This window comes from Miscanthus floridulus, chromosome 16 (assembly GCF_019320115.1).
Source record: "Miscanthus floridulus cultivar M001 chromosome 16, ASM1932011v1, whole genome shotgun sequence".
Taxonomy (NCBI): Eukaryota; Viridiplantae; Streptophyta; class Magnoliopsida; order Poales; family Poaceae; genus Miscanthus; species Miscanthus floridulus.
The window spans coordinates 16834100-16854044 of record NC_089595.1 but is presented as its reverse complement, the minus strand read 5'-3'; the positions used below and the strand labels follow the sequence as shown (position 1 = coordinate 16854044).

The 19945-nt window shown below is 42.5% G+C and overlaps 2 protein-coding genes across 2 annotated transcripts; both read right to left on the bottom strand.

Annotated features, from left to right (window-relative positions):
- Window positions 1-2225: 2225 nt before the first annotated feature.
- On the bottom strand, window positions 2226-19737 carry LOC136514172 (DNA repair protein RAD51 homolog 2-like). The gene is made up of 12 exons (XM_066508168.1): window positions 19596-19737; window positions 19398-19511; window positions 19107-19256; window positions 18596-18699; window positions 18439-18499; window positions 18234-18289; window positions 17875-17955; window positions 17402-17467; window positions 17195-17286; window positions 16997-17113; window positions 2449-2592; window positions 2226-2362 (listed from the first exon to the last, which is right to left on the bottom strand). Exons 1-12 carry the CDS (start codon window positions 19677-19679, stop codon window positions 2340-2342), a joined length of 1092 nt encoding a protein of 363 aa, XP_066364265.1. The 5' UTR covers window positions 19680-19737; the 3' UTR covers window positions 2226-2339.
- On the bottom strand, window positions 11381-12959 carry LOC136513494 (uncharacterized). The gene is made up of 5 exons (XM_066507489.1): window positions 12924-12959; window positions 12645-12857; window positions 12518-12583; window positions 12150-12458; window positions 11381-12076 (listed from the first exon to the last, which is right to left on the bottom strand). The coding sequence occupies exons 1-5, from the start codon at window positions 12957-12959 to the stop codon at window positions 11381-11383; spliced, it is 1320 nt and encodes a 439-aa protein (XP_066363586.1).
- Window positions 19738-19945: the final 208 nt, after the last annotated feature.

Sequence of the window (19945 nt, the reverse complement as noted above, 5' to 3'; positions counted from 1 at the left end):
AAATGCTATCGCAAGACGTGGAGGATTGATATCCAGTCTTGGTTCTGTGTATATGATATTGAATGTCTCCAGACCAAATTAAACCCACAGGTCAGACATCATCTCCACTAAAAATGTCATGGTTCTGTGTATATGATATTGAATGTCCAATCAGGGATTCTATAAGATTTTATACATTATCTAATTGAGTAATGGATCAGGCAGCAGAGTCATGCATAAGAAAACACGGACAATTAAATTTTCTGCAAAGCTCATGAGTAAATTTGTTGTACCGTGTATTGATTCTGAGACAGACGAAAACAGCAGATCCCACCGCCATGAAGTGCAGGTAGGGCAAAACATACAAGTCAGAGTACATACAAAAGTAAAATTAGTCAAGTCAGTAAAAAACTACTGCTTTGACCTTCTACATGAGTTGAGTTACACAAAACTGAATCAAGGTGATTTTTCTCTTGTATATGACTGCCGTTTTTCTTCTAACCATCGACATGATCTCATAGTTTACTAGCATTCTTCATACAGCGTTTAGCTTTATCTTATTATGCTCCTATGACAGTTCTTGATTTCCGGCCCTATAGATATTTCCCCTTCCAGAAAACAAAGATCTGCTTCTGAAATCGTTGAGCTAATGGTTGCAGACGTTTTGGTACAGAAGTATTTACCTTGTTATGAAGGACCCATCTAAACAATGTTTCGTAAAGCAGGCCATGTCTGATTTTCTCCCCTGAATGATATCAATTTATCTTGTTCCTGCTAGGTTACCACAAAAGGATACTTGGAAAGAAACATCAACTGAATACCAGCTATTTCAATCTTCCTCGATCCTCGTGGAAAAACACTCAAATTATTACACTCGAACAGAACTAATCAAAGAAGGATAGAGACCTGCAAATTGTCAAAAGAAATAAGTTTCTTTACAAAGAATTGATCTTTTCAAATTGATTGGACAGTTGCAGGAGGGAAGTTCCACAGAAACATAATGGAAAAGATTGACATAATTTTCGTTTTTTTAATGCAGAGTAAAGTAGACAGCAGCAGGAATACCCTTCCCACTAACTGAACAGAAAAGAAACCATACCACCCACAATAACCAGATTTGACATAAACCAATTTGACCCACGCAGGTGAACCTTATTCCAATACAGCCCATAGTGCAAAATAAAGAACCAGATCATTACTGGAGCTAATCATGTTGGTACCATAATTATACAGCACTGGAATGATACCTAGAGCGGCTACAGGTGACAACTGCAACACAAAAGAACACCTAGGACCAAGATATTTAGGACTGATAACTTCTATGTTATCACTTTTGGATAGGCACGTACAGAGTGGCAACGATTGAATATTACCTTTAACTGTCTGTATAACTGGAAAGATGAGTACTGAAACTCAGAAGGACAAGGTATTCCAGAAAATAAACAGATCAGGAGCTTAGGACCAGTCAATTAACGAGTTCCCTTTTCAAAAATAAAATGAATGAGTTCAAGCAAAACTGTTAAATTATCATGCCTGTGGTATCAGTTTTCTGCAAGCGATAGGAATAAGACATGAACTGACAGTTCATAGATCAAGCCTTGTAATAATTGGTAAAACAAATCTATGGAGTCCTTTCAGACATCCCAACGAATCTCTTATTCTCTGTGGTTAACAAAAGGCAGTGTTAGAATATATTTAGCCACTAGCCAGTGAAGCTGGCAGTTAGCCAGTTAGTGAACATTTGATGGACCCTTAACCTATACCAATTGTTCATTGAACGAAGGCAAAGATTTGGAAATGATGTTGACAGAGAAACACTCATTGTGGCTTTCCGGTCCATCTGTGTCACGTAGCAAAAATTTCTATGGACGTGTCCTTTCTCTGGCAAGATGGAAGAGAGAATTCAAAGTTGAATTTGTTCAGGCTTACTTAGAGCAAAACCTTCAGATGTGCATTTCCTTAGTAACTGGCTTAATAGCTCCTCTTGATGTTTCTTTCCTTTTCCCTTTTAATGGGCCTCCAGCCCATGAAACTCCCTTGTACATATTTTCTTTTCTTTTATTTAATGGGGAAAAAAATCTCCTGTGGGTAACTGACCCCACAGTTTCAGGTCAAAAGTATTTTCATCCCCTTAATAGCCCCAACCAAACAATTGCCCTTTTATACTCACAGCAATTCGAAAACGCTCTTATATCTTTTACATTGTACACTACGTAGAGAGAACAGGATACAGAAGCAAGACTACTCCTGGACTTTGAGGAGAGTGCACTGAAATTAAATTAAATATATTCATATTGTCAAGTACACAACAAAGAGCATAGGATTACACTTTTTCAGTAGATATAGTAGCATTCAAATGGTTATCGAGCCAGAACATTTTGACCTGGAGAAATATCTGTGTTAGAAGGACAAATAACAAGAAGACTGCAAGCTTAAGCCCATTATCTGCAGAACAAACATAGATTGTACCTTGACAACGAATTGAGGTAATCTCAGGACCTGTCACATCAATGCTTTCATCTCTTAGTAATGTAATGCCTGATGATTCAACAACGAATGGAAATGCTACTGCTGGAGACATAGGTGATTTTGCCACCTTGATGAACCTGTGGCCTATGGCAAACACAATTTATAGTTATTTCATCTGAAATGATAAGATGGATAAATGTGAAATTGCTATTAAGTGACGAAGACTTAACATGATAGCAAACAGGGAGTATTTTAGTAAGCGGAAATGCACATCTTCAGCAACTCGTATAAAGATTTTCCTGTCAGAGCAAGCCTCCTTGATGGAGAAGTGCCTAGGAACCTCGCGTCACACATTTTTGAGCTTGTCATGAGAAAAAACAAAACCGTTGAGCAAGAGATGAGGAACGATGCTTGGATCAGTGCTCTCCGCAACAAGATAACTACCACGGTCCAACTCCAAGAATTTGTTGCTTTATGGATTCGTTTACAAGATGTGAGCTTACAGTCTGAAATGCAAGACACAATCAGCTGGAGGTGGAGCTCGGATGAACAGTACTCCCCACGCTCAGCATATCACATACAATTCAAAGGATCCTACATCAAGTACAATAGCAATCTAATATGGAAGGCACACTCAGAAAATAAGTGCAAACTTTTCACTTGGATACTAATCCAAGACAAGATCCTCACTGTGGACAATTAAAACTTGCGAAGCTGGCCTCAACAGGACGTGCGTGTCTTATGTCATGGACCATTAGAGACACGTTGCCACCTGTGCCTACTCTGCCCCTTTGCCCAAGGGGTTTGGCTACAAGTTGCAGCTTGGGAACATTGCAATGTGGTGCTACCCTCACAATCAAGTGAATGCATAACCATCATTTCTTGGTGGGAGGAAAGAGCGAGAGGATCCCCAAAAGTGCCAGGCGTACCCCCAGCGCCACAGGATGCCGCAACGCCTCAAAAACCATGCCCAAAAGATCAGCAGCGCAAGTTCAACGGTATGGCAATCTATATCATTTGGAACATTTGAAAAGAGCTGTTGACACCGTTTTTTGCACATGTCAAAATAATCGGAGTGGACCAATCGGCAAGGGGAAAGTTATTGAATACTTTGATAGCCAATGAAAGCCAGTTTGTAAAAATGGTTGCCGATAGTTGGTGATGATCGATGGAAAGGTTGATTTGGACTCGGGTGTTGCTGATGAGGTTGGAGGAGTTGTTGTCGATGCCGATGAAGGAAGACTTAAAGACTACTGCCGATGAAACAGGGAGTATGCCGATGAAGGAAGACTTGAAGACTACTGCCGATGAAGCAGAGAGTATGCCGATGAAGGAAGACTTGAAGCCTGCTGCCGATAAAATAGGGAGTATGCCGATGGGAAGGAGGACAGTGAGATTTCCATCGTAATTAAGGCGGACAGGGAAATAGATAGGAGTTGGTTTCCTTTTCTGTATTTGTTAGGTTATGATTCGTGTAAGAGTCACGTGTTTCCTTAGATACGGGATTGGTGTCCTAGTTGTGTTTGGTTGTGTCTCTTTAGATCAGGGTATAAATATGGAGTAAAGGGCAATGTAATAAAATATATCAATCAATATCAAAACCAACTTTTACTCCTATTTACATCTACTTTTCGGCGACTTCGTCAATTTGCATATTTTTCTTTTTACGAGTTCTCATTGATTCGGCGAGCTGCATCGCTTCAGTGCGATCTTCGGCGATTCTCGAGTTCCGCGTGAGCACCTCTTGGCCGTGACTTCCGGGCGTATCGCTGTTGTCAGGACCAAAGTGTTCGTTTCTTCATCCTTGTCGATTAGCAGGTCAAATCGACTGGCACGCTTTGGATATCGATTCGGGTATTAGCCCTTTGTGTTTGCAGATCACTTTTGCATCAACACATCTTTTGGCACGCCCGGTGGGACACTTCAACCAATATGTTCAACTCCGAGATCGATCCAGGGAACATTATCGCAGTATCAGAAGAAGATCTCAAGGAAGAACAGAGGCAGGCTATGGAAAAGGCTGTAGAAGAATACAAGCAGCTTTGTCTGAGATCGTTTAGCTTGAACAAGAGTGGACAAGTCATCCAGAAGCAAGATTTGCCATTGCCTCGGCAGGTTACCTTTGACTCCAATCCTGGTAAACTTCAAGAGATGGTTAATTCTGCAGTAAATCATGCTTTGATTAATCATTCCAATGTGCTGTCCAATACTGTTCATAATGCTGTGGTTCGAACTCTCAAAGAAGGACAAACGGCACCACATTACGTTGGGCCTGCCTATCATCAACCAGAGCCGGCATCTGTCAAAACTCCATCGGCTCCTTCGGCCGTTGTGGGTACAGAAGCTACTTCCCCTCCAGTATTGGCAGGTTCACCTAATATTCAATCTACACCGATACAGTCAGATCAGGTACTACCAGGAGGGCGAATTCAGCTTAATACAGATCTATCGGCATCAGCTATGTCAGGCCCTGTGTCTCAGAATAACCAGATTCCTACTAATTGGTGGGGATATGGCATGCCTCCAGAGTCATCTGCTTTCAATCCTAGATTACCTCAAGTATTTGATGCAGCAGGAAGAACGCCTATATCATCGGCCGTTTCGCCGATGGCTCAAGTGCCTCAATATGCCGCAACTACTTCTGTACAACCAACTCCAGGAGGTTTCCAGATGCCTATGATTCAAACATTCAATTCAAGTCCATCGGCGAGCGTACTGCCGATGCAGCAGAAAGCCCCTGCTTTGAGTCAAACTGGGGTTCAGTTCATGCCTCAAACCAGTTATAATTATCCAACAATATCAGCAAATTACCAGCCATCGGTAGGTTTTGTACCGATGAGTTCTAATAATGATTGGTCAGGACAGTTACCTGTTCAACATACAGTTCAGCGAAATCAGCAGGTTGCAGGGATTCAACAAGGTCATATACAAGCTGGTCTCCAGAATCAAGCATCGGCAGCCCAGCCGATGAATCCTTTCCAACAGGTCAATGGACCACAAGTAACGGCAAATATGCCGATTGCTGGAGATCGTGGGCCACAAAGATATGTGGAGGGATGTCAGCAGGCACCTCCTGTAGAAATTCAACCAGTTCGTCAGCAGGAGGCTGATGCTTTTTGGGCCGATAAGATAGCAGAGATTATGAAGGATCAGTTTGGGATAAAACCCAAGGTCAATACTTATTCTTATCGGACTCCATACCCTCCTGCATACGATTTAATTCCTCTCCCAAATCGGTACAAGGTACCAGATTTCACTAAATTCTCTGGGCAAGATGATACATCAACAATGGAACATGTCAATCGCTTCATTATTCAATGTGGAGAGGCAGCTAACAGAGATGAATTAAGAGTTCGTTTATTTTCGTCATCTTTGTCTGGATCAGCATTTACATGGTTCATTTCATTGCCACCAAATTCTATTATTACTTGGGTTGATCTAGAAAAACAATTCCATAAGTATTTCTTTGCTGGAATCCATGAAAAAAAGCTTACCGATTTAGTAAAATTGAGACAGCGTAATGATGAATCGGTAGAGAGCTTTGTACAAAGGCTACGAGATGTAAAAAATAAGTGCTACAGCCTGGTGCTGGATGATCGGCAGCTTGCCGATTTGGCTTTCCAAGGGTTATTGCCACATCTTAAGGACAGATATGCTTCTCAGGAATTTGAAAGCCTCAGTCATCTTGTGCAAAGGATCTCTGATCAAGATACTAGGGTTTTTGAACCTAAAAAGAACTGGAGTAAAAAGGTATCATTTGTTGAAGAAGTAGGAGATTCTGACTCTGATGAAGAACCAGTTATCGGCTTAGCTGAGTGGGTTAAGAATAAAAAGCCGATATCATGTCCCTTTGGTCAAAAAGAGCCAGAAAAGTTTACCTTTGATATCACCAAGGCCGATAAAATATTTGATCTTCTGCTTCAAGAGGGCCAAATTAAGCTGTCACCTAATCACGTGATCCCATCGGCAGAAGAGTTGAAGAAGATTTTGTACTGCAAATGGCACAATGCAACTTCACACAGTACAAATGAGTGCAAGGTATTCAGGCAACAGTTACAATCGGCTATTGAATCTGGGAGAATTAAGTTTGGTATTTCCAAGACCCAGAAGCCGATGAAAATTGATCAACACCCTTTTCCAGCAAATATGTTGGATGCCAAAGGAAAGACCAAGGTGTTGACGTCAGAGGCTGCTGAGAAAAACGCGTCAGTAGACCCCCAACATCGGATAACTACCGATGATGCAAAAAGTAAGGGTTTGCTAGGAGAAAGCAGTAGTTCCAAAAAACCTCCTCGACCTGGCATTGTGATTACTCATCGAAGGCAGCAGGAGGGTTGGCATCAACGTAATGACCGATATCGGCAACAGCAAGAAATGAGACGTCAGGAAGAGTGGAATCGACATAAAGATCATTGGAGATGTCCGTTCTTCATCCATTGCTGGGAAGAAGGTATTAAATTGCCAACTGTTGAAAATTGCCCTGAGTGTAATGGTTATTACGGAGTCAATCGTTCAGAAAGGAGGTTTCAACGTGTAAATCAGGGTTTGTCTATCAACGAGCCGATCAGAGGCAGAGCATCAGTGCATAATCGGCTGGGGGGCAGACTTAGTGTACATGAGAGGCTTGGTAAACGCGCTGGATATTTTCCAAGGAATCAAGAGGAGCTTGAGGAGATGGCAAACGCAAGAGTTCCCGATGAGGAAATATTCTACAGGGACCCTAATATACGTCGCGTAGAACCAACTAGGACTTGTTATCAGCCGGTTTGGAAGACCAAGTTTCCTCGATGGTGCCCAGAGGGTCTGACAAAGACGCAGAGAAGGAGGATGCAACGTGAGCGTCAGGAGGATTTATACCAGGAGGAAAATTCCTCCAATGAAAGGCCTGGTCATCAGCAGTGGCAGGTAAAACACAAAAATAAGGGTCCATCGGCAGATGTTAATATGGTATTCATGTTGCCGATGGAGTTTCTGGCAATATCTGATAATGAGGAAGAAGTTGTTCTCTCTGATCAAGTGGCTCAGCTAATACTAGATCCAATGATGGCTGTTTTTGAGAAACCTACCGATGACGAGAGACAGCATCTTAAAGCTTTATTTGTGAAGGGCAGAGTTGATGGGCAGCCTGTGTCTAAGGTACTTATTGATGGAGGGGCTGCGATTAATATTATGCCTTATGTGATGTATCGGAAACTTGGTAGGGGAGAGCAAGACTTGACCAAAACCGATATGATGTTGAAAGATTTTGAAGGCAATGTGTCACCGGCTAAAGGGGCAGTGTGCGTTGAATTGACCATCGGCAGCAAAACCTTGCCAACGACGTTCTTTGTTATCAACGGCAAGGGTGCATATAATCTGCTTCTAGGGAGGGATTGGATTCATGCTAATTGTTGTGTTCCTTCTACAATGCATCAATGCCTCATACAGTGGATTGGGGATAAGATTGAGGTCGTCCCGGGTGATTCTTCTTATATCATCGCATCGGCAGAATCAGATACTTATGAGCGAACCAAATGCATATCAGGAGAAGCTTGGGAAAAAGAGTTCCTTAGAGTTGCTGATTATGAGATTCCACCGATCCAAGCAGTCGGTTCTGAAGAGGAGTTTTAATGGATAGGTTTGCCGATGATGGAAAATTAGGCCAAGGGTTCACATCGGCAGATGATTTAGTAGAAGTAGATATCGGTGATGGTGATAGGTCGAGGCCTACTTTTATTAGTGCTAAGTTAGATTCTAAGTGTAAACAGCGAATAACAGATTTGTTAAAAGAATATAAAGATTGTTTTGCTTGGGATTATACTGAGATGCCTGGGTTAGACCGATCGATAGTTGAACATCGGTTACCTATCAAATCTGGATTTCGGCCACATCAGCAGCCAGCGCGCCGATGCAACCCTAATGTACTTCCTGACATTAAGGCCGAAATAACTAAATTAATTGAAGCAAAGTTTATTCGGCAATGTCGATACGCAGAGTGGATCTCTAATGTGGTTCCTGTTTATAAGAAAAATGGAAAACTTCGTGTTTGTATTGATTTCAGGAATCTCAACAAAGCCACACCGATGGATGGCTATCCAATGCCGATTGCTGATTTGTTGATTGATGCTGCGGCTGGACATCAAATTATTAGCTTCATGGATGGTAATGCAGGTTACAATCAAATATTCATGGCTGAGGAGGATATTCCCAAGACTGCTTTCAGATGTCCAGGACATGTGGGGTTGTTCGAGTGGATAGTCATGACGTTTGGTTTGAAAAATGCCGGTGCTACTTATCAAAGGGCTATGAACTTTATTTTTCATGAGTACATCGGCACATTAGTGGAGATCTACATTGATGATGTAGTGATTAAGTCTGAGGATATCACAGCACATTTAGCCGATCTACGAAAGATACTGGAGTGCACAAGGAGGCATGGATTGAAGATGAATCCTAATAAATGTACATTCGGTGTATCGGCAGGACAATTCTTGGGTTTTATGGTGCATCAACGGGGCATTGAAATCAGTGGGAAGTCTATTGATGTAATTAACAAGGTGATTGCTCCTGCCAATAAGACTGAATTGCAATCTTTGATCGGTAAGATTAATTTCATTAGAAGATTCATATCTAATCTGTCGGGTAAGATCAAGGCTTTCAGCCCACTGCTTAAATTAAAAGCTGATCAGGAATTTGTATGGGGAGTTGAACAGCAATTAGCCCTTGATGAAATTAAGAAATATTTATCAAATCCTCCAGTGCTAGTTCCACCTCAACATGGGAAGCCTTTCAGGTTGTATTTGTCAGCTGATGATACAGTTATCGGTTCAGCTCTTATTCAAGAATTTGAAGGGAAAGAACGTGTTATTTATTATTTGAGCAGAAGATTAGTGGATGCTGAGACGAGGTATTCGGCTATCGAGAAATTGTGTCTGTGCTTATACTTTTCTTGTGTCAAATTAAGGCATTATTTGTTATCTGCCGAGTGTATGGTCATATGCAAAGACGATGTGGTCAAGTATATGCTGTCGATGCCGATATTAAGTGGTAGAATCGGCAAATGGATTTTAGCATTATCAGAATTTGAGTTACGCTACAAATCAACTAAGGCAGTTAAAGGGCAAGTGATGGCTGATTTTGTCACTTAGCATTGTAATACGGTGGATTCTTTGGGGATTGCTCCCTGGACACTTTTCTTCGATGGGTCCACATGTGGTGAAGGAGCAGGTATCGGCATTGTGTTAATTTCACCTCAAGGAAAGAAGTATGAGTTTTCATTGCCGATTGTTGCTACAGCGACAAATAATCAAGCTGAATACCAAGCCTTGATAAAAGGGTTAGAATTGCTGAAGGAGATACGTGCCGATGTTGTTGAAATCTTTGGCGATTCTATGCTAGTTATAAATCAATTAGATGGAATTTATGAATGCCGAAGTGAAGCTTTGATTCCGTATTATGAAAGATGTTTGCAATTGTTGAAAGGATTTAGAGATTTTCGTCTTGAACATATCTCTCGATTGCATAATGAGGAAGCTAATCGACTAGCTCAGCATGCTTCAGGGTATCAGCCTATTCAGGAAGTGCTAACATCGGCAGTTGATACCGATGACTGGAGGAAAGAGATTGTCGATTATTTAAAGGATCCATGTAGAAAGGTCGAGAGACGTATAAGGTTCCAAGCTACCAAATATGTGCTCCTCGATGATGAATTATATTATCGAACTATAGATGGAGTTTTACTCAGATGTGTTAGCAATGATGAATCGAAAAGCTTGATGAGTGAAATTCATGAAGGAGTATGTGGGGCACATCAATCGGCTTTCAAGATGAAATGGATGATCAGAAGGAATGGGTACTATTGGCCGACCATTCTTGAAGATTGTTTTAAATATTTTAAGGGATGCCAGGGGTGTCAAAAGTTTGGTAATATTCAAAGAGCGCCTGCATCGGCTATGAATCCTATAATCAAACCATGGCCGTTCCGGGGATGGGCTATTGATCTCATTGGTCAGATCTATCCGCCATCGAGTAAAGGACATAAATTTATTCTGGTTGCTACCGATTATTTCACAAAGTGGGTTGAGGCAATTCCTTTAAAGAAGGTGACATCGGTCAATATGATTGATTTTGTGAAAGAGCATATTGTTTACCGATTTGGTATTCCTCAGACTATCACTACCGATCAGGGTACTATGTTTACATCAGGAGAATTTGATGAGTTTGCTGTAGGTATGGGAATTAAAATTTTAAATTCTTCTCCATATTATGCTCAAGCTAATGGTCAAGCTGAGGCTTCTAACAAAGGGATCATCAAACTCATTAAGCGCAAAATTGAAGAAAATCCTAGGAGGTGGCATACAGTATTAAATGAAGCCTTGTGGTCATATCGGATGTCATGCCATGGTGCAACCAAAGTAACGCCTTATCAGTTAGTATATGGACACGATGCAGTGTTGCCTTGGGAAATTAAGGTTGGCTCTAGACGAATACGTTCTCAAAATCAGCTGACAGCCGATGAGTATAATACTCTTATGAAAGATGAGTTGGAAGATGTGGCGGGTCATCGGTTAAGGGCTTTAGTTAGTATTGAAGAAAATAAGAAAAGAGTAGCTAGATGGTATGACAAGAAGGTGAAAGTAAAAGAGTTTGCCGATGGAGATCTGGTCTGGAAATTGATTTTACCGATTGGGACTAAAAGTTCAAAGTTTGGGAAGTGGTCTCCTAATTGGGAAGGTCCATATCGGATAAATCAGTCTATTCCTGGTAATGCATATATTTTAGAAACCCTCGAAGGGGTTGTGTTTCCCAGAGCGTTAAATGGAAAATATTTAAAGAAATATTACCCTAGTATCTGGACAGATGCATAAAAGTATAAGTGCCGATAACAGTATTATCGGCTAAGAATTATGCAAGGGTATCAATGTCTCATAAAGTGCCGATACAATAAATAAGATTATACGTTCAGCAAGGATTGGATAGCTAATATCGCACGCAGGCGAATCTGGTCAGCTTCTTCCATTTCTTTGATATCGTCATCGGCAGCACCTTCCACAGGCTTGAGTTTCTTCTTCATGGCTAAAGCTTTGCGAGCTTGGATATCTCTTTCTTGCTGAAGGGCTTTGACAGCATTGGGTAGCTGGCTTTCTTCTTGTTGAGCATGAGTTAAGGCTGCATCAATTTCTTTCAATTCAGCCAATAGAGCTGCCTTCCTTGCCGATAGATCCAAGATTTTCTGCTTAAGTGCAGCACCCGAAGTCTGCAAGTTGACGATGCCCTTGTGCTTCTCATCAGCGATTTGTTTCAGTTGTAGCATCTCTCCTTTAAGTTGAGCTTGAGCTGCTCTATCGGCAATGCGCTGAGCAGCCCGTTGATATTGCAGTTGACGGCTTTCTAAGTGAGCTGCTGGGAAGAGTATTTCTTCAACATCGGCAGGGACCTGGCCATGAATTGTTTTGAAGATTGCCTTTGCGGGGTCCGAGTCATCTACCAGTTGGGCGATACTTTGCTGTAGCAAGTTCAGGAGGGTTTCCAACTTGGATTTAGTTTCTGCCGATATTGTTCCCAGTGCAAGGGAAGAACTTGTCTCCTCTCCATCGTCGTCAGAAATGTCAATGGCAAAGGAAAATAGGCTGTTCGGGGAATCTTGTTCCTGAAGGAAAGACAAGGAGATCAATCAGGGGTAAGTATGAGTATTGTAAAATCAGATAGGTTGATCGGTTTACCTGTTTCAAGGCAATTTCCTGTGCTTGACTGGAAGAAGCAACCTGGAGTATGTCGTGTGGATCGGCTGAGCTTGCCGATGGGATATCCTCTGTGACTTCATCGGTGGTAGGCTCTTGAGGTATGATGACCGATGACATTGGGGTAGATGTAGGGATCGGCATAGACCTTTGTCGTTTTGGCTGTGCTTCAGTATCTGTTGAAGCTTTGCGCTTTGCTTGGACATCGGCAACGATCGGCTGGGGGGCATCGACACTTGTTGGTTGTGAAGCTTGGGCATCTGGTACGTTTGCCGATGTACCCAATTGTTGCTGTAAAACAAGTGTGAGATATGATATTTAACAGATAAAATGTAAAGTCAAGAAGCTACCTCTGAAGGAGTGGTGCTTGATATCGGCGGAATTGCCGATGATGATCCAGTAGCAGCTCTTACCCCCTGATGATTAAGGTTAATATAGTTTGTGATTGACATAAGTGAAAATAAACAAGGTTGTTACCTTAAAGGCTTTGACCAAGGTTGTAGCAGCGGCCGATGGAGTAGCCCTGGATATAGCCAATTTTGACTTAGAAGTGATGGTCTTGGTACGAATCTTCTGGTGGGTCAAAGCGGCTAAGGTGGGAGCGTTGTAGCCAATCGGCGATGTTGGGGAAATTGGCCGGAGGTTGAAAGGTTTCCCACTTTTGCTCACCGATGGTGCTGGGTGGTTAACCTGTTACAAGGGAGTCAGTTATTGATAAATGAAAGGAAAAGCGGAAGGGAGTTCAAAGAAACTTACCGCGTCGTCAGGGATAGCATATTCAGAATCGATCATGTGCCGATATGTGTGGGCAGAAGTCGCGAACAGTTGCTCTTTCCACTCTCGCCACCATTGCTTGTATGACTCGGTGATGAAAGATATTGGTGTCCAGGTAGATATATCAACATCTGTGGTATCGGCATCAGGAGAAAGTTGTACTACCTTGTTCCAGTCTGTTCCGCAGGTGATTGTTTCCCTGGGTTTGATCACATCGGCAAAGCAGAGTTTGATTGGCAGTTGCCCAAAAGCCAATTGGCGGGATACTGCCGATGGGTTGTAAAATTCATATGTAATGTTGGTGTTTTTCCCGCTGCCGAATGTGTTTACTGGAATTGCCCTGGGAGTGATGATAGCCATCATAAGCTCATTATCTTGATTCAGAGTGTCATCGGCAAAGTTGAAAAGAAGGGGGAATCTGTTTTCTTTGTCGATATAAGGCACCCAGGCCCTATGATCACGAGAAAGACCATTATAGAAGCTTTGAAAGAATCTGCCGATTTGGTCTTCGTTGGCTTCTGTTCCAGGAAGGACAATTATGGCTTCACCAAAATTGAGGGGTGAGCGTGTTGCCGATTCATCATCCCCGAGCACATAATCTTCGGCAATTTCTCGTGGGAATTGTTGAGCAAAAAAGTCCCATTGCAAACGTTTGTGCATATGGGCATTCAGCCACATGTTGATGAACCACCACGGGCCTCCCAGGTTGCCGATGGGTTCGCCAAGCAGGAGTTTCTGAGACACTTGGTGAAGAAGGTGATAAGTAGAGCTCAGAAGGTATCGGCCAAGAGGAAACCTTACGCCATTAGCCAGAAGTTCAGCTGCAGGGAGGAAGGCGTTGGTTGGTCCTACTGATCGACCACAGAAGATAAATTTTTCTAACCACATATTCAGGAATGTGGCATGTTCCCTCTGGCTAGGTGTCCCGGTTTTCTGGTATTCTTGAATATATCCTGTCCAACCGCCGATGTTACGGGTATTCACTCTATATTCAGGCTTTCTACCATAGATGGAGCCTTCATCGGCAGTTGAGATGTCCAAGCCAGTAAGCATGTGGACATCGGCAAGGGTAGGGGTAGCTGGGCCATGTCCAAACATAAAAGTATTGGTCGTATCTGACCAGAAATAAGCAGCTGCAATTATCATTGATTCATTTTTCTGCATATCGGCAATAGAGAGCCTGATACATTGGTCTAACTTTCGCTCTGCCCAGTATACTTGCATCGATCTATTGACCCTCAAATACCAATCTTTCCATCCTTTGGTGGTTTTGGGCCAAGATCGGAATGTGTCTTTCCACAGGTTCAGAGAAAAATTTTGGGCTCTAAAGGGGATTCTGTTAACCTCTGCGTTGATCAGATCGGTTGGATCTGGGTTGCCCATTGGTCCAAGGCATTGGACGTGTGGCTGATCGGTTGGGATAACTAATTTGTTGCGCAGTTCCTAAGGTTATGGAATCCAGAAGACAGAAGAAAGGAAAAATCACCAACTGAATAAATTTGCAAAAAGATCAAAGTAAAAGGTAATGGAAGTGGAGCGAACCGCGGGGACGTCGAAGTTGATGGCCATTGTCTTGAGGAAGGTGGAGATACGAGCCGGGGACTTGAAGTTAGCGCCGGAGAAGGGTTCTTGTTGGTTGAGGTCGCGCGGTTGTTCGTCGGAGTCGCCGCCGGAGAGAGAGAATGCCAAGGATTGGAGGCTGAAGATAGAAAATGAGGGTTCTGGAGAAATCTATTTATAAGCCGGCCAGGATAAGGGTATTTTGGACTTATCTCTATGACGCGCGCATATAGGTCAAGGCGGTGCAGGGGGATATGGTAACTATTCGCGCGATAATCAGGGGATTGTACAGATGAGTTAATAACAAGTAATCATAACTTGGAAGGGATATTGATACATGATATTTTAATTCTTAAAATGGCAGCATTATCATGTTAGGATCTTGCCGATGGGTTATTATTTTGGTATCTCAATCAAGGCAAGAGTGGTTGGCGATTGTGCGATATTTACTGAAGTGCGTGGATCAAGATTAGATTTGATTGGATTTGATAACAAATCAAGTTTTGGCTTGGAGAATGAGTTACGGTAATTGGGCAAAGGCAAGCGTTATCTGGAGTAAATTTCGGAGCATTAATGGTTTTATACTCCGAAATTGGGGGGCATGTGTTGACACCGTTTTTTGCACATGTCAAAATAATCGGAGTGGACCAATCGGCAAGGGGAAAGTTATTGAATACTTTGATAGCCAATGAAAGCCAGTTTGTAAAAATGGTTGCCGATAGTTGGTGATGATCGATGGAAAGGTTGATTTGGACTCGGGTGTTGCTGATGAGGTTGGAGGAGTTGTTGTCGATGCCGATGAAGGAAGACTTAAAGACTACTGCCGATGAAACAGGGAGTATGCCGATGAAGGAAGACTTGAAGACTACTGCCGATGAAGCAGGGAGTATGCCGATGAAGGAAGACTTGAAGCCTGCTGCCGATAAAATAGGGAGTATGCCGATGGGAAGGAGGACAGTGAGATTTCCATCGTAATTAAGGCGGACAGGGAAATAGATAGGAGTTGGTTTCCTTTTCTGTATTTGTTAGGTTATGATTCGTGTAAGAGTCACGTGTTTCCTTAGATACGGGATTGGTGTCCTAGTTGTGTTTGGTTGTGTCTCTTTAGATCAGGGTATAAATATGGAGTAAAGGGCAATGTAATAAAATATATCAATCAATATCAAAACCAACTTTTACTCCTATTTACATCTACTTTTCGGCGACTTCGTCAATTTGCATATTTTTCTTTTTACGAGTTCTCATTGATTCGGCGAGCTGCATCGCTTCAGTGCGATCTTCGGCGATTCTCGAGTTCCGCGTGAGCACCTCTTGGCCGTGACTTCCGGGCGTATCGCTGTTGTCAGGACCAAAGTGTTCGTTTCTTCATCCTTGTCGATTAGCAGGTCAAATCGACTGGCACGCTTTGGATATCGATTCGGGTATTAGCCCTTTGTGTTTGCAGATCACTTTTGCATCAACAAGAGCAAAACCAACGCATATTTGAAAACAACTTTCAAACGGCCCAGCAAGTGGCCTAGAGGGTGAAGGATGACATTGACCAACGTAAGAGGGCTTTTGGATTTGTATTCTAATTAATTTCTAGTTTTCATGTTTGTGTTGGCCCATGGTCTGGTGCAGTGGCGGAACCAGGGATTTTGATTAAGGGGGACCGGACAAATATGATGACATCTTTAAGTGTGATAAAATATATACAAGTGTATGACTCAATAGCTTTTTAAATATTTTTTCACTATTTATAATCAAAATCACAATATTTTAATAAAAAAATTGGTGAATAGTTACTTTGTTATGCTGTAAATTCAAATATTTGTATGGATATTAAACAAATTCTACTGTGCTTAGGGGGGGGCAGGGCCCCTGCTGGCCCCTCCCTGGTTCCACCACTGGTCTGGTGGTGCCAATAGGTTGCTCCTAGAGTGCCTTGAGTGTTTGGGGCTTTTTTTTTTTTTTGAAGGCCGCATCCTGTATCGGTATAATTTAGAAGTTCTTTTATATCTTAATTGAAAGGCAAAGCTCCTGCCACTTGCATTCAAAAAAAAAAGAGCAAGACTCCTAAACATAGATGTAATTTTCTTTCATTCTTATTCATATCCTACCAATTTTTACCAAGTGATGTCAAATTTGCCATATTATGATGCAGCACTAAATGTTACTGATGTAGTGCTATGTTGCAAGTAAAAAAAAATGAGAATGCATTTTTAAAAGTTCCTCGCGCTTAGTTGTGCTTCTGCGCGCTTCAAGCAAACATCAAAACTGAAATCAGGTTCTAAGATAAAACTAACATGATGCAATCATAACTAGGCAGCATATCAAACCAGTTGAACTTGAAATATAGAAAAAAAAACACCAAGCATTCATATGATCTTAATAATAGGTACTGATGTGATATGAATTCAAAAATCCAGGTATGAGTGTTGCAAACTTGAGATCCATAAATGGCAGATGAAAAGAACATAAGCCCCTTCTGTATTTAGAAAAATATCAGGACAAACCTGAATGAGATTCAAAGACTAGACGGACAGTTACGGCATGAGCCCACTGAATCCCTAGTGCAGCAACAAGATGAGAATCAAACCTTTCAGCACATTTATTACCATCCTTTTTGTCCACTGCAGATGATTTTGACACATACTTTAGTCAAGTTCGACAAATTGTTTAAAACATAGCTGTTATAGGAAGAAAGTCCAAACCTTCAAAGGAAAAATGGTAACCGTCATCATTACTTTGGCTGCGTACTTGGTTTGTAACCACGACTGGAACTCTTGAGAACTCTGCTATAGACCTACACAAGGAAAAAAGAAAGAGAGGAAATAAAAGGTATGTCAGCAGGATGAATATTGGTAAACTAAAACAATATAGAGAAAGTTCTGTGAGCATTAAGAGACTGGGAGACACACTTAAGAAAAGAAAGAGTCCATCTTAAAGGGTGTTGCCTGAAACCCGCTGTAGCCTTCTCATTCTCCCTGTTACAGACAGGATGTAATAGAGGATTAGTTTTCCATCAACTGATAGCACAACTATTCAGGAACTATAAACTCAGCTTATGTAAAACCTAAAGCCTACACATGTGAAATGCTCCTAAACATAGCCAGCATTGGAGGTGTAGCAGGCAGTGAGATGGCACAGGAACTAGTCGATTACATAGCAGCCGTGGCTCTTGTTTTGCTACAAAAATAGCAGTTTGGACATTATGCTATTATATAGTCAAACATACTTCAATCTGAAATTGGATATTTTGATGATCTGGTTGCCAGCAAAAGAAGATACTTATATATGTAGAATAGTGTCTACAAGAATACACTTCAACCTTTTAAAATATACAGCAAGTTATTTGCAAACTAGACTAAGGAATTCCATGTCCATAGCTTACAGAGACATAAGAGCAGCCATGCTATCAACAATGAGTAACTTCACATCATGCTGAAGAAGAGTCACCTTCATCTCTTCCAAACTGTAGAAAGACAGTAAAGAGTGTTAGCATAACATGTCGAGTTTAGTGAGGAGCATAAACCTAAAGCACAAGATCTAAACTATGATGGCATGAGAGTGGGCAGAAGACAAGCATTCTGAATTTTCAACAGCATGGTACTAGAATTTCAAAGATACTTTAAGGAACTTTCGGTCCTCCATGCGCCTAAGAACTAAAATACTCAAAATATCAGTCTATATTTTGCAAATAAAGGAAAGAGCGCTGGTAATGAAGTTTACTGATTTCAAGAACAGCTATACCTCTTGGTAAAATCAGCTAAAGATGTTGGTCGCGTTACTAGGATCCTCCCAGCCATCTGCAAAAATAAACAAAGGATATGAAACAACAGGCAAGACTTCAGGATTGTGAGAACAGTACTACAATAACTGAAAGAAATATTAGCAAGGTTCCCTAGCATTGTTTCTTGGTGAGGTTCCCAAGTATAATCATGTGGAGTATGAGAACCTTTTGTGCCAAGCCTTGTCGAAATATTTGAGGAAAACTTTTCTGACCAATCTCAATCATCCTGCAACATATCAACAGCAACATGAGAAGTTCGACTAAAGAAAAATTATTAAAGTATACTTGGGAGTAGTAAACAGTAGTCATTAACTTCAGCTACCTCCGCGAAGAGAACTTGAATTCCGTGTCAATATACACAACTCGACCATCTAAACCTCCATAATATTCTGGTAAAGCTGCTAACAACGCAAGCTTCAGGCAGAACTGCAGTGTGCAAAACCATAACTACAAAATTTAAAATAAAAAAAACATACAAGACAAGCAACACGATGAGATAATGCACAATAAAGTTAGCACAAAATGTTCTGGCTCCATAACCGTTTGGCTCGACAAAATGGCAATTGATCAGTGGACTCAATCAAGATGCCCAAGATCATTGGAATCGGAATCAAAACGTGCAGGCGCATGATGTGGCATCCCATGAAGCATATACACAAGGTACATTTCCTTCCGGTTCTGTATTGCACACCAAGCTCATGGAGACGCATAGCATGTAGGTACATATTCACAAACACCTGGCGCCCGCACGCGTACAGGTGAATCCGTGCATCCACAGCACCCTACGAGGTGCTGCGCAAATTAAGCGTGAATCTCCGAGATCAGCAGCTCACCTGGGTTTTGCCGATCCCCGAGGGCCCAACGACCTCAGTGAGCTTTCCCATGGGGATTCCTCCGCCCAATGCCTCGTCCAACCCGCAGAGCGTGGTGGCCAGCCGGCCGCCGCCTCCTAACCTGACGCGCTCCTCCAGAAGTGTGAGCGCCTGCGCAGCGCCAGGGCAGGTCAATGCAGTGCAAACCCTAACCCAGAGTCACAGACTACAACCCCAAATCGACCACTGAGTCGAAACCCCACCAAATCCGAGGCAGGGGCGCAAGCGGAGCACAGGTGGGTGAGAGGGTACCGTCTGGCAGGGCGGGCAGGCGGCCTCGCTGACGAGGGCGACGGCCGCGCGTGCGGTTGGGAGGCCGGCGTCGAGGATGGCCATGAGCTCCACCTCCGGCAGCGACAGCACGTCCTGGATAGGGACAGAGCGCAGGCCCGAGGCGCGCGCGGTTAGGAGTGGCGGCGGCAGCAATGGAGGTGGAATCGAGAGGCTGACCTTGGCGGTGTCGAGGCGGCGCGCGGCGAGGAGGTGGGCGAGGTGGGGAGGAAGCCGCATCTCCGATACCGGCATGTTCGCCATCGCGATCACCGAGAGAGGGGCTCGAGGCGGCGGAGCACGACGGCGACGAGGAGGGGTTTTGCCGTTTGGGGGGAATTGGGTTTCGAAATGTTTTGTTTGCGCGCTTCTTGTGCTGCTGCTACTACTAGTGCTACTATCAGTCTACCACAGTCCACAGCTGCCCAAGCGGATTTTTGCCTTATTTGCAACACAGAAATTTTATAATATACTTTTTCCATTCTAAATTATAAGACGTTTTAGATTTTCTAGATATGTTGCATTTGTTA